Source organism: Diachasma alloeum, unplaced genomic scaffold, assembly GCF_001412515.2.
Source record: "Diachasma alloeum isolate Michigan unplaced genomic scaffold, Dall2.0 Dall_scaffold_00211, whole genome shotgun sequence".
Classification (NCBI taxonomy): Eukaryota; Metazoa; Arthropoda; class Insecta; order Hymenoptera; family Braconidae; genus Diachasma; species Diachasma alloeum.
Window position 1 is genome coordinate 385,374 of NW_021680376.1, and position 12,665 is coordinate 398,038.

The 12,665-nt window shown below is 39.2% G+C and overlaps 2 protein-coding genes across 4 annotated transcripts; one reads left to right on the forward strand and one right to left on the reverse strand.

Moving 5' to 3' along the window:
- Positions 1-655: 655 nt before the first annotated feature.
- LOC107036748 lies at positions 656-4,592 on the reverse strand. The gene is made up of 4 exons (XM_015254892.2): positions 4,480-4,592; positions 3,353-3,574; positions 2,799-3,023; positions 656-2,036 (listed from the first exon to the last, which is right to left on the reverse strand). Exons 2-4 carry the CDS (start codon positions 3,569-3,571, stop codon positions 1,914-1,916), a joined length of 567 nt encoding a protein of 188 aa, XP_015110378.1. The 5' UTR covers positions 3,572-3,574; positions 4,480-4,592; the 3' UTR covers positions 656-1,913.
- A 115-nt stretch (positions 4,593-4,707) lies between these two features.
- On the forward strand, positions 4,708-10,091 carry LOC107036738. 3 transcript variants are annotated; one of them, XM_015254880.1, is made up of 6 exons: positions 4,708-4,777; positions 6,630-6,766; positions 7,556-7,878; positions 8,324-8,529; positions 9,384-9,667; positions 9,740-10,091. In XM_015254880.1, exons 2-6 carry the CDS (start codon positions 6,753-6,755, stop codon positions 9,867-9,869), a joined length of 957 nt encoding a protein of 318 aa, XP_015110366.1. In that variant the 5' UTR covers positions 4,708-4,777; positions 6,630-6,752; the 3' UTR covers positions 9,870-10,091. The 3 variants fall into 3 exon arrangements, with proteins under 3 accessions (XP_015110366.1, XP_015110365.1, XP_015110367.1); XM_015254879.1 differs by lacking the exon at positions 4,708-4,777 and having other exon boundaries at positions 6,186-6,766; XM_015254881.1 differs by lacking the exons at positions 4,708-4,777; positions 6,630-6,766 and adding an exon at positions 6,186-6,327.
- Positions 10,092-12,665: the final 2,574 nt, after the last annotated feature.

Consider the following 12,665-nt stretch of genomic DNA (forward strand, 5'->3'; position numbering starts at 1 on the left):
ATATTGAAATTGTTTAAACTTTCGGAAACTTCTTTTTTAGGGATGTGATGACTGTGGCTTCACTATGCCTCTGTCTAGACACGAAAAATTCCCAAGGAGGAATTCCCACAATTTATCCAAATTTCTAAATCACTCCGTCTCTCACACAGAAAATTAAAAGCTAATCCTCGAAACTTTCCTATCATAAACAGCTCATCGTCACCATAAACCGAGTCCCAAACACTCCGCTGCGTTTATATTTATTCTTTAATTTCAGTTCTGAAGGTCTCAATTTAAGATTTTTTGAAGTCTCAATTTGAGATTTAAAAATCTCAAATAAAACTCGTGTGCTCTGGGTATTTAATGCATTTGGCAATTGGAATAATTAAACCAGAATGCAATAGTCTCCCAAAAATTAGCGCTTTCAAAAGTCTTTTGTGAGACGTTTCAATTTAACTTTTGAGTCTCAATTTAAGACATTTGAAAATCTCAAATTGAGACTTTCAAAAGTCAATTGTGATCAAGGAAAAAATTGAAGAAATACTATAACAACATTCATTAATTCGTCACAAATTCAACAATGTAGTTTCACTAAATATTTTTGTGTATTTCCTACGATTAGTGATCGATGATTTCTCACATTCACCGAGTTTATTCTCAATAATCTTCACACTGATTAAATTTCCAGCAAAAACAGGATTTATTTTTATTGACATAAAATACAGACATTTACTTGTTGGAACTTTCCTGGTGAGGCCGGTACATATTGTCAGGCCATTCCTAACTGGACTCGATGGAATAGCCCACATGTTCACACTCCATCGACAATTTTCATTATTAAACATTATAATACACAATATTTTTACAATAACATAATCACAAATGGGACCTGACCACTTCCAAATATAGGAGCTCTCGTCTGCATGGAAAAATTACGATATCCCTATCTAAATCAGTCTAGCAATTCCTCGCGTCTCTGACATCCTCGTTGCAACTATCATCAATAGTGGTATCAACACCAGTAAAACAAATCAATGGCAACTTTCGTCATCTTGGTATCACTATTTATGAATTATCACATTTTTACTTCGCGCTCATCTCTTCAAACTATTGAGAAATCTATTGACAATTAGGGTGGAAAATTAAGTCAATATCTCTTGATCTAAATATATAATAAGCTATTTGCATAACGTAAATACACCTATTGTGGGGGTTTACATACTCTTGCGATAAGTAATACATTCAACTTTATTATAGACATTTATCAATCGGAATTCAAAGATCAAAGGGGGGAAAATCTGCAAATAATATAATAATTATCCTGTCCAATAATAAATTATCACCACAAATGTAACGTTGAATAATACTTTCATTCATTTAGTATAAAGTTTCATGTAAAAAAATCGGCTGTGAAGATAATTGATTCAGTCGGTACAAATTCAAAACTCTAGTCTCCGGCTGATACAATCAATTGAATAATCCGCCTCGCTACTACAGTATTTTGTGCTGTGACGTATTTGTGGACAGAGGCAACATTGAAGTCTATACGAGTATTAGGTATAAAAATTCCTCCGTAAATTTTGATTTTCAAAATTTGAATTGAGTATTCGTCCCTCTTTCCTGCTCGTTCATCAAGAGGCACTCGAAAATATTCAAAAATTGGGATATTGGGACATTATGCATCTCCAGCATCGAATTATTCAGTTCAGCAAAGGAAAAAATAGTGTAAATTTATCGACAATTATTATTGTGTCAAGGTGAAAAAATAGTACCACCTACGGTGTATATTCGAGTAGTTACAAGGATGTAAAAGGGTTCTCTGTGAATTTCAACAGCCCCATGTACTTACTCCATATATTGAGTAATTGTGGAAAAGTATTCAGCTTTTTTTCAATACCTCCCCGCAGAATCTTTTAAAGCCGAGTGTTTCGTATTTACAGTAGTACACATGCGGTTCCGTGCATCACTTCAGCGAGGAACATCGGGGTGCCAGCACTCAAACCACCATCAGTCTTTGCTTGTTCATCTTTCTCGTATTCACAGTCAAAGTAATGGCTCTAGACGGAGGAAAATTCAAATTTAAGTTAGTCGGGAATTCAAGGCAAAGCATGATGAATAATAACGGAACTGCTGTATTTGCATTGAGGGAACTGGAGCATTTTACATATTTCTGTATGGTTTGATTAATTTTTTTAATGTTGAGTTGAGGAGTTTGAATAAAATGAGAGGGGATGAAGATTAAGGGCAATATGAGTTGTAGATAAAAAAACAAGCTTTATTTTAAGACTTATGATCACAAATTGAAATTTTTTTAATTCAGGAGAATTTTTTTAGCCGAAAAAAGGCTTCGTTTTAAGACGTATTAATTTTAGGCTTTTTAAAGACTCAAATTAAGAATATCGAAACTCGAAGAAAAATTTTAAGGTGAGTTCTGATCGTCTTAATTTAACGCATTCAAAAGTCTCAACTTGAGACTTTAAGTCTCAAATTGAGTTCTTCGAAAATTATTGAGCTTCAAATTCAGACCTGCAAAATTTAATTAACAAAGTCATTATCAATATCCGGTAATTTAGGGTCAAACGAGGCTCAAATGAACGCTCTGATGTTCGACTACAAAAGTAGAAAAGCCTTTCACTACAGAAAAAATTCAAAACCCTTGGAAATCCTCCCCAGATTTATTATTTCACACTCCCCCGTGCTCATTCATTATCATTCGCTTCCCGAATAAAAGCTCTCCACATCCAGCGAAAATAGGAAATTATATGGAACGATGTTGTATCGATTGCTACGTAAATAATGGAAAGCTGATAATTGCTCACCTGGCAGTCGAAGCATCGGCAATGATCGCTCATTTTGCAAGTTATTCCCCACTGTTTAGCAACAGCTCTGTACAATTCCTTACTCGACTTGTGCATTTCCGGGCGAGGGGTTTCGATGATATTCTGAATACTCGTGCCTCCCACCTCGTCTCCCTGATGCGTTTCTGTGTCACTTGCGCTCTCCGTCTGCTCCTCAACCACATTCGCGGTCTGACCCATTCGCGTCTAGAGGGCGAAAAATGAGGGAATGAATAACAAAAATTATTTCAGTAGCGAAGTGGTAAAACGGTACAAGTCAATTGTGACTAGTGACCAGTTTTCAATGAATATCTCGGAATCTGAGGGGGATAGCAAACTTTTTGTCATAACCTTTTTTATAGAGCCGATTGAGAGCTACAACAAATGTCATTACGAAAATTTCGCTATCTCCCTTAGATTCGGAAATATTCCTCAAAAACTCAAAAGTTGACTTAAACCGTTTTTCCACTTCGCTACTGATTTTAATACAGAAAACGGTAGGGTAAGGTTATTGTCCGAGTTGAAGGGCCTCTCACCTCCTCAAGAACGTATTCGTACGAAGGAGGAGGTGAGCTTCGACTGACATCCGATGAATTCTCAGGAATACCCCCGATATTTTCAATCGCCGGAGTTTCGGGCGTGCTTCGTGAAGTAGTTTGGCTCAGGCATGTGGGCTCCTCACTCTCGGTGCTATTTCTACTGTCCTTACTCCGTGATTTTGACATTTTTGAAAAGTGAAACTTGAAAGGCGCCATGATCTGGGGAAAAACGAGAATTTATTGATGAAAATTTAAAATAATAATTTAATTTTTGTGAAAGATATTCAATTTCCTTCTGTCAAGTTGGTTAATTTCCCTCAAGTAAATCTGTTTCACTCCCTCAAATATTCACGCTTGGAACAGATAGTTTTTCGACAGAGCCATTTTTTCTCTTTTCGAAAATCTTCAACTGAGTCCGGGAAATAAATAAATTAATTATAAATTTTATTATAAACTGAAATTTCCGAAAGTTTGAACAATTGCAATTATTTTTTTATAAACAACGAATGTCCAAAAAAATAATAATTCTGTGCAAAATGTAATTTGAACGACGCATATTCATATTCGATGTTTCTAAATCTTCCTCACGCAATTTAAAACTGTAAATTATTCTTGGATATCCTCAAGACCTTTGAAGTCTCAAAATAATAATTTTTCCCGGGCGTAATCTCAAAGTTATCAACCCGAATTAATAATTGCCAACAAATCCCGCTGACGAGCGACGCAATTAAATTTTTGGCAGTAACAAAGTGATTAACCAAAATTGAACCTGTAGTGTTCATAAAAGTTTTAACAAAATTACGAATGGGAGTGCATTTTTTTTTTTTTTTTTTTATTAAATGGGAGTGCATTATCGCTGATTTTGAAGAGGTCTGTTAACGCTCAAACTTTTGATAGAGCTTTCATTCATCCGCACTCTCTTCGCATTTGTTTTCCCTCACCCAATTCCCGACAATCCCGTCAAAACATACCGCCCCTATCGCGTTATTGATCGACCGCGATAAACTTCGCTTATTGAGACTTCCCCGCTCACCAGAGATTCCCGCGAATCGCAGAACCGAGTGATCTAGCAACGATTCCCCTGGTCCCCACCGACACCGAAAAAGCGAAGTAGCTGTACTTACCGCAGTCCAAAAATTCTTTCCCCAGTAAAACTCCGCGATTCAGCACTTCAAATTTCGACGCTTCAACACATACGCACGGTATCACGGCATATCGGCCATGTTCGACGCGCGGAGCTCCGCACAGCGGCAGCTTCTGATAACGCCGTCGATATCGACTCGTGAAAGAATTTTTTTCAACCCCAGTAGTTTGTGTTGTTGCTCAGCACCACGACCGGGAAAACTAATTACTGAAATTGGAGGTGGAGTTACGCCCCTTGGCCCATAATGCACACGTGCGAACAGAGTCCAGGACCTCAGGGTGATCACGCGTCGAAATACATGCGATTTGATTTTTTGCGGAGCTTTTTTTAGATTCGCGTGCAACTGTTGATTTTTTTCTGAGGGGGCGAGGGATGATAATAATTAAAGCTGCAAATGTTATGGTATCAATGATGAGGGTGAATAATAATTCGTTGACCTCGCGGTTTTTATTTAAACATAAAACTAGAATAATTTATTATTTACGGTTATCATTTATGCGGTCGAAAATTTATGGAAATAACGCTGATGCGGGCGCATTTGATATCTGTCGCAACTGATAATTCAAAAAGAGGGGAAAATATTTTGATTTTGAAATTTCCATTTTCCATTTTAACTGCTCCCCAGTTTTCCTTGAATATCTCATAACCTAAGGGAGATAGCGAAATTTTTGTTATAACGACTCTTGTAGCTCTCAATCCGCTCTTCAAAAAAGGTCATGACAAAAATCTCGCTATCTCCCTCTGATTCCGAGATATCCCTAAAAAACTCAGCTAAGACCCAACTCACTGAATTATAGTAATTGAAAATAGATTAAGCCATTGCGCCAGAAAGAAATGCACCAAGAGCCCCCACCCAATGACCTAATCAAGCCTCGCGAAATGTAGGTTGACCTCAAATCAGGGCTATAAAATTCCCGATGAATAATTCATAAATGGTAATCAATTCTCAAAGCCACCCCTTTCATTAGTCAATAAAAGAAGTTTAGAACCGATCTGGGTATAGACAATGCTTCCCCCCGCGATCTCGAATATTTTCCGAAAAAAAAGTGGAGCAATGAAAAATGCCTGGGGTGGGTCATGCATCCCCCGGCTTCTAGGTCACATTGAAATGTACCGAGAGTCGCAACGTTTTTTGAATGCAACTGAGAGCTCATTTAGCTAGATTATGCCATAGAGACGCGACCCGCTCTCGAATGACCTCCGCTTTGTGTCCTCCTGCCGCTCCCCATCGCGATAGAATTCTAATCCCATTATCTCCCGTCTAAAACAAATGTTTCATAAAAAAAAAAACCGTCACGTACATCCGTCAGAAATTGCAAATTGTCCGGGCTCTTCACAGCTTATCGATCACAGGAAATCATAAACATAAGTGGCCTGACCCTACCGTAACAGTATCACTGTCTAAGATGCAAAGAGATCGTGTAGAGCCCGTTGGCCGAAGGAAGCGCGAAGGGTGAAGGGAATAAGAGGCCGCGACTAGCGACGCGCGCGCCACTATCAGTAAATCGATGCGAAAGGATGGAAACGGTCTCTCTTTCCATGTATTCTCACTCCAATACGAACAAACCAATACTGTGACTCTCTTCATTCTGTTCCGCGACACCAAGTTAAGCTCGCCCACCACTCGCAACCCAATTCGACGGAGCTTCGCGCTCACGTGTATAACGCTCAGTCCTAGTTCAGCGTCGCAACGAATGACAACATTCACATTCAATGTAAAATTATTAAGTCCTCATAATGACTGAATAAAGATCATATTAATCAGTTCACCGCTGCTTATTTCATTTCGAGTTGTCAATTTCAAATATAAAGTCGGTTATCTCCTGAGGTAAGAGTCCTGTTTTAAATCCTCGTGATGTCCTAGTTCCTCTGTGTTGATTAGGATTTCACTCGCCAACTCTGTTAGTACGACAGTATTTTTATTTATCGTTTATCGAATATGCGGAACTGCACGGGCTTTCGTCCGATCATCGACGTTTGCATAGATATTTTTGCGTTTTTGTTATTTTTCCACGTCTCGCGTCGTTCTTTTGTTGTTGTTTCTAATTCCTGTGTTTTTATTTATGTTTTCGTCGCAATGTTTTTAGTTAGTATTTTGTGGATTATGAAAGCGTCTTCATTTAACAATAGTATTTTTTGCTGGTATCGTTGCATGGGAGATGCGAATAGCTGACATCGGAGTAAAGCTAGAGCACCTTCTAGATTAATTCATCTCGGTGCTACTACGTGGTGGCACATGCGTACTGCATATGCATGATATTTGTGGTGTAAGTATCTGGTGATTACAACGTCCGTAATACCGAAAAAAGAGGGGACAAAAATAATGAGCGGGCATCCCATTTTTGAAATCAATAAACTGCATCGGGAATTATCACGTGGGTGAGATTAACCGATGAGCGCGAACCTTGTCAACTTGTAGTAGCGGGTCAAGTGGTATTTTGAATGATCATTTTGGGTTCGGTCCAATCTTCTTACGAGATACCACAGGCACTCGGGGGCGAATAGAATTGGGAGAATTAAGAATTGAAAATATTTCGATTTGGTATTTCTTCGGACAAGATACTAGACGATTTGGGTTTTTTATGATCATTTGAGAATGATTCCTGATGTGAGACACGAATGTTTGATTAGATGGTGTTGTTGTTTTTCAGAATAATAATTTAGAAACTCGGAATAAGTTGGTTTACGCACAGGGGCTTGCCAGAAAAAATTGAGACTTTCATTGGAATTTTGGGTTTCATAAAAATTGGGTTGAATTCTTTTTTGTTTTGTCTAAATGACATGAATTTTCTATTTTTCTCTGAATTTTCACAGAATAATTGACCTGAAGAATCGACTATTTCATTGATTTCCAGATCTTTTGAACATAAAATCAACGGAATATTTAATTTTTCAATGACTTGAACCCGAACCCGGTAAAAAATTCTTGAATTTGGCAGGGAAAATTCAGAAAAAAATTTCAACACCGCGTACGGAGAATGCGAAACGAAAAACATTCAAGCCAGAAAGCGTAGTAGCTTGTACGGAGACTGGACTGAACTGTTCCATTATTCCAGAATGCCTAACAGATACACACCGACCTGCGGCTGTAGTGTGCCCTTAAAATCCTCGGACTCTAGGACTGAGCTATCCAATGTAACGGCGGACAAGCCTAAATCGTTGAATGGCAATGCCGTCGATGTTCGCTCTTCGAGAAAAACTGAGAAGATTAAAGGGCGGCATAACAGGAGCAAAACGAGGGCGTCCGACACGGGCAGCAGCGGTTTGATTCCCCAGCAGACGAGACTTCCGAAAAATAACGCAGAGCAGAAGAAGAGGCCGAATTCCTCGCGGAGAAGTAGAAGCGCTGAGCGTTCTGAATCTCATTATGTTTACATCGGTAGATAATATCGCCGATCATGCGGGATCACTCGTTGGACGGGCAATTCTAGTGATGCCGCGAGAGACTACGAGACAATACTTTGGCGAGATGGTCTCGGTCTCAATGAACATGGAAATCTTTGGTCTCGACCCTCGTGATGACTCCGAGTCAATTTATCCCATCTCGGTCTCAAATTTTTCGTATTTTTAATGTACAATCTCGGTTTTTGTCTCGCTTTGTCTCGTGTCGATTTTCTATACATAAAAAGCGCAAAAAACTGGAAACCGGGGTGAGATAAATTGACTCGGAGTCATGACAGATGCTGTCGTATTTCGAAACTGAGACGAGACCAAAAATTTCCCTGTTCACTGAGACCGAGACAATTCCTCCGAAGTATTGTCTCGTAATGTCTCGTAAATTCTCTCGCGGCATCACTGGGCATTTGATCGGTTGTCATTTCTAGATTCTGACGATTACACGAGCAGGGATGAGGTGCAAGTGGTCGCTTACGCCACTTCCCCGATGGTTCCCGAAAGCAGTGCCAATGCGACTCCAACCTACAGTGTTCTTCCGGATGTACCGTCTCGCAATTGCCAGCGGATATACGCGATCCCCTCTATGACATCGCCCCCACCCACGTATGACGTCGCAGTCGCCAAGTCATGGCAGGTCAGAATTCCTGTGTTGTTTGGATGTAACTTCAATTCCCTTTTCCATCGGGCAATGTAGGTTGTCGCGCACGCGTTGCGTGCACCGCCAGTCCTTATGACTTCACCCTTGGAACACTCTTATTTAAATCTCGCGCCGAGGTTCCGCCAATGAGGCTCGCCGCCGGGGGAACTGATCTTTTCGACTGGAATTCCTTTATCGATTCTGTGATAATCTCTTCGCTGTTGGAATTTTTTTGACATTCAAGTAACATGCAGTTGAATTCTTGACATTGTGAAATTGAATTCAATTTCAAACTTGCTCATGGAATTCCTGATTTGAAAAAACCGGCCAAGTGCGCCTTTCTAATCATTGTATTTAAATAAAAAAATTGTATTGTTTCTCATTGAATTCAATTTCAAACTAAATTGCTCACGGAATTCCTGATTCATGTTGGGAAGTCAATAAAATTAAGTTTATCATGATGAATGATCGTTGAATTTTCAAGACAATTTTGATTTTCCAACCTGTCGTGAAAATTAAGCAATACGTTCAATTGAATTTTCAACACTAAAAATTCAGAAGAAAAGTTGCCTGATTTTTTACGATCTTCAGTCATTTTTATTGTCCTATGAACCTGGGAAATTGAGACTTTCAGAATTCCATTCAACAAAAAATGTCAAGTTGAGTTCCGAAATTTTTAACTTGAAGCCCTCAAAAATATAAACTTGAGTTTATAAAAGTCTCAAAATCAGACTTTCGAACCTCTAAACTCAACACTTTCCGTCTTCAAATAAACGCCTTTAAAAATCCTATTCCACTACATTTAATTGAAATCTTAAAATAAAGTATTATTTCTTTGGCGTCGCCCGCAGACTGGACTCCCGCCCTCCTATGAAGACTATTTATGCCACAAATACGCAACACTTTCGCGATCGCACACCCCCCCGCCGCCGTGGTCCCTCTCCACCTGGGACTCCCTGGAAAATCGGCCTGAAGGGCGAGAACACTCGTCGCGAGTAGCAGCCCCGAACAGTAACGGCCATAATGTCTATCAGTCCCAGACCGACATCGTCCGGGATGCGGTCAACGGGACGAATCCCAACATGATCTTCAGGAAGCACGTCAGGCAGCAGAGATTACGAGCCATGAGTCGCAGGTGACATGTCGTTGCAATCAAGAAATATTTTCTCCTCTTGTGATGCACCCTAATCACTTTTATCGCCGGCAGATCATCAAGCGAGAGCCGCGCTCACCAACAAAGACTTGCAACCATGTGCGAGGACGGGGCATTCTGCATGGAAACCACTGTCATTCAATCGGCCTTCGAGGACGGCGTAGCATTCTGCAGTCTAATGTAGATTACACCACCACCAGAGAGCCAAAACTTGAGGAAATTCAGGAATTTCAGCTGAGAGCATTAGTCACACGGAAAAAGAACTTGATTCAAGTATACTTCATACTCGAATGGGGGACGGGTGTTTCAATTCGAGGACGATTACTTCGTGTCAGCCCGGGTCGTACCAAGCGCTCTCAAGTGTAATGTAAGGGTCAGACACCAAGTGTGAGACTATAAGGGTCAAAAAGTGAAGGTTAAAAAATGAGGGTCGGAATATTAGGATCAAAAAATTAGGGTCAGAATATAGAAGTAAAAAAAGTGATGCAGCATAATATATGACTTATATTTAGACCCTCATTGCCTGACCCTTATACTACACTTGAGAGGGCTTTCTGCAACCCGGCCTGATGCAAAAGAATCATCTTCGAATTGAAATAGCCATCCCCCAATTGAGCATAAAATATCCTTTAATCAAGTGTATTTTTTCCGTGCATTGAGAAGATGTCTTCACACCTAGGGAATAGCGGGATAAAATTAGAGTACGTTAACCGTCTATGTCTCACTGTCATTTTAACCCGCCTTCCCACATATAAGTCTGCCAAACGTTCTTAAAAGACAAATCCTAACTAAACAATAGTGTATATGTATAACACCGGCTGGTCCAGTGTCGAAATATGTGTATATTTGAAAATACTCCTAGTTACGTCAGTGTTAGGACTGTGGTTACACTCATAATTGATGAAACATGCAATTATTCAAACAGACTAGTCATCTATGAAACATTTCGCAGGGTCCAATAACACAGCTCTGTCAAATTGTTACTAGATTGTAAATGACGTTCAATCAGAAAGTGACTATTTTTCAGGCGCTCATCTAGTCTTAAATGTCATTTCAATCAAGAGAATACGAATATATCGTTAGGCCATGCCCCATTGAAAATGCCGTGTTTTGCTTTCGTGGAAATGAGAAATCTAGTCGAGATATCGTACGTTATAAGAGCATGATACTCATTACCCGGATTTAGGAGAATCAATCAGCGTCTATTCGAATTATTCAACATACTGTGAAGCTAGGGATCAGTCATTGTGTGTATTTTGAATGAGCTACATTATGTGAGTGATTTCGGTCACTATTATGTATAACCGATGTTCATGTGAAGTTAATGTAGCGAAATAAAAATCCACCCGTCCGGCTATCATTCTCCCGTGATTTTTCATTCTAGACAGTGAGTCCTATCGAACAATGTGAATGAATGCCTGTCTCCTTTTTTCTTGCACTCATTTTTCCCCTTTTATTCTCCCTTCAGCAATTTTATTTATGAAGAAAAACAAGTGGACAATTGCTTTTTCTTTATAAATGGGTTCTCTTTTCTGAAATTCGTATTTCACATTCTCCTCTTCTACTTTTTCACGTCGCAGTACTAAAAATCGCATATGTAGACTTTATAAACCATTTTTAAGGACCCCAAAAGAAAAATTGGGAACTCAAATTAGAGCGATTACAGAGCTTCCATTCGCAAGCTAAAAATAATATTGAATATTTAATTTCCTTTGATCATGACGTGTGTGTGGGTATATAATTACTAATAGACAAAAAAGATTCATTTTCGATGCCCTTTACAGAGAAATAGGTGGCTTAAACGGGTGAGCTATCCAATATAGTTATTGAAGTCTGAAGCAACCCGTTTCCACCTAGCATATTCTAGCAACAGACTCATCGCTCATTCACAATAGAAAGGATTATCCCCTCTCAACGTTATTATCAACTGTTGTAGGAGCATTTTATTTTGTTTACTGGCAATATTATACCCATCCACTGGGGATTATTATTAATAGAAATTGAATACTGATTTTTTATCCCTTGTAAATGACGTTGATTGGCAGAATCGGAAGTAAATGTAAGAGGAAAAAATTGAAAAATTGAAAAAATGGAAAGGGAAGAAATGGTGCGAGGAAAATTTGGGGGAAAAATGTCGGGGAAATTTTGTTGTCAAAGAAAAGTCCGTGAACCGAATGGATTTTTTAAAATTTACAAAACATCAATTTTTGCGTGAATTGTCAGAATTATTTATAATGGATGAATCATTTTCTAGTTATTTCTATCGCATTTCCATCCGAATAAACTCCAAAGTAAGATGACTTCACAGGAATCTACATTACCGACAGTGACCCGTTAGCGGACGCGACCCTTTCCAGGAATTACCTTCCAGCAACTACTCGTCCAGCTGCCAGTGGATGCGCGCATCATCATCAGCGAATAATTTCAAGAGAATGTACTTATTATCTGAAAGTCACAAAAGGACAGTTTCCGTAGAAAAATCATTTTTTCATATGAATCCGCGCGAATTCAGACAGACATTGATGCGTAAAAAAATATGATTTCACATTATATCCAGCTAATTATTAAGAAATTATTGAGCACTTTGGTGTGATTCTAATCCCGATGAGTACCTCCCGTGATTATCCATTCTGATAGGAAGTTTGATCACCATCGCATTCAATGTAACGCAAACGAAAGAAAAAAAAAGTGGTAAAGGTAAAGGTTCCGTCCGACGGAATGACGGCCGCGTCACTCAGTACCGATTCGGGACGAACTGAAGTGGGGAATTGGTTTTGTCATAACATAATTCATATATTTTTGTTAATAAATTGGCAATTTGCTGCCGAATGGAATTTCTGTGAGAATGTACGTTAAATTAAATTCAGTAATTCATTGAATTCAATATTGCCGTAACGTTAGTGGCCAACATTTTCGCAAGGTTAGAAGGCAAGATTGCCCCATTGTTGGGCTAATGTTGACGGTCACCGTAGGGACAATA

Excerpts from the sequence above, each read along its gene's own strand:
- LOC107036748 (XM_015254892.2), bottom strand. The coding sequence starts at position 3,571 with ATGGCGCCTTTCAAGTTTCACTTTTCAAAAATGTCAAAATCACGGAGT. Across the intron at positions 3,024-3,352 it reads ACGAATACGTTCTTGAGGAG|ACGCGAATGGGTCAGACCGC; the intron begins GTGAGAGGCCCT and ends TTCGCCCTCTAG. Across the intron at positions 2,037-2,798 it reads GCCGATGCTTCGACTGCCAG|AGCCATTACTTTGACTGTGA; the intron begins GTGAGCAATTAT and ends TCCTCCGTCTAG.
- LOC107036738 (XM_015254880.1), top strand. Across the intron at positions 7,879-8,323 it reads ATCTCATTATGTTTACATCG|ATTCTGACGATTACACGAGC; the intron begins GTAGATAATATC and ends TGTCATTTCTAG. Across the intron at positions 8,530-9,383 it reads CAGTCGCCAAGTCATGGCAG|ACTGGACTCCCGCCCTCCTA; the intron begins GTCAGAATTCCT and ends CGTCGCCCGCAG.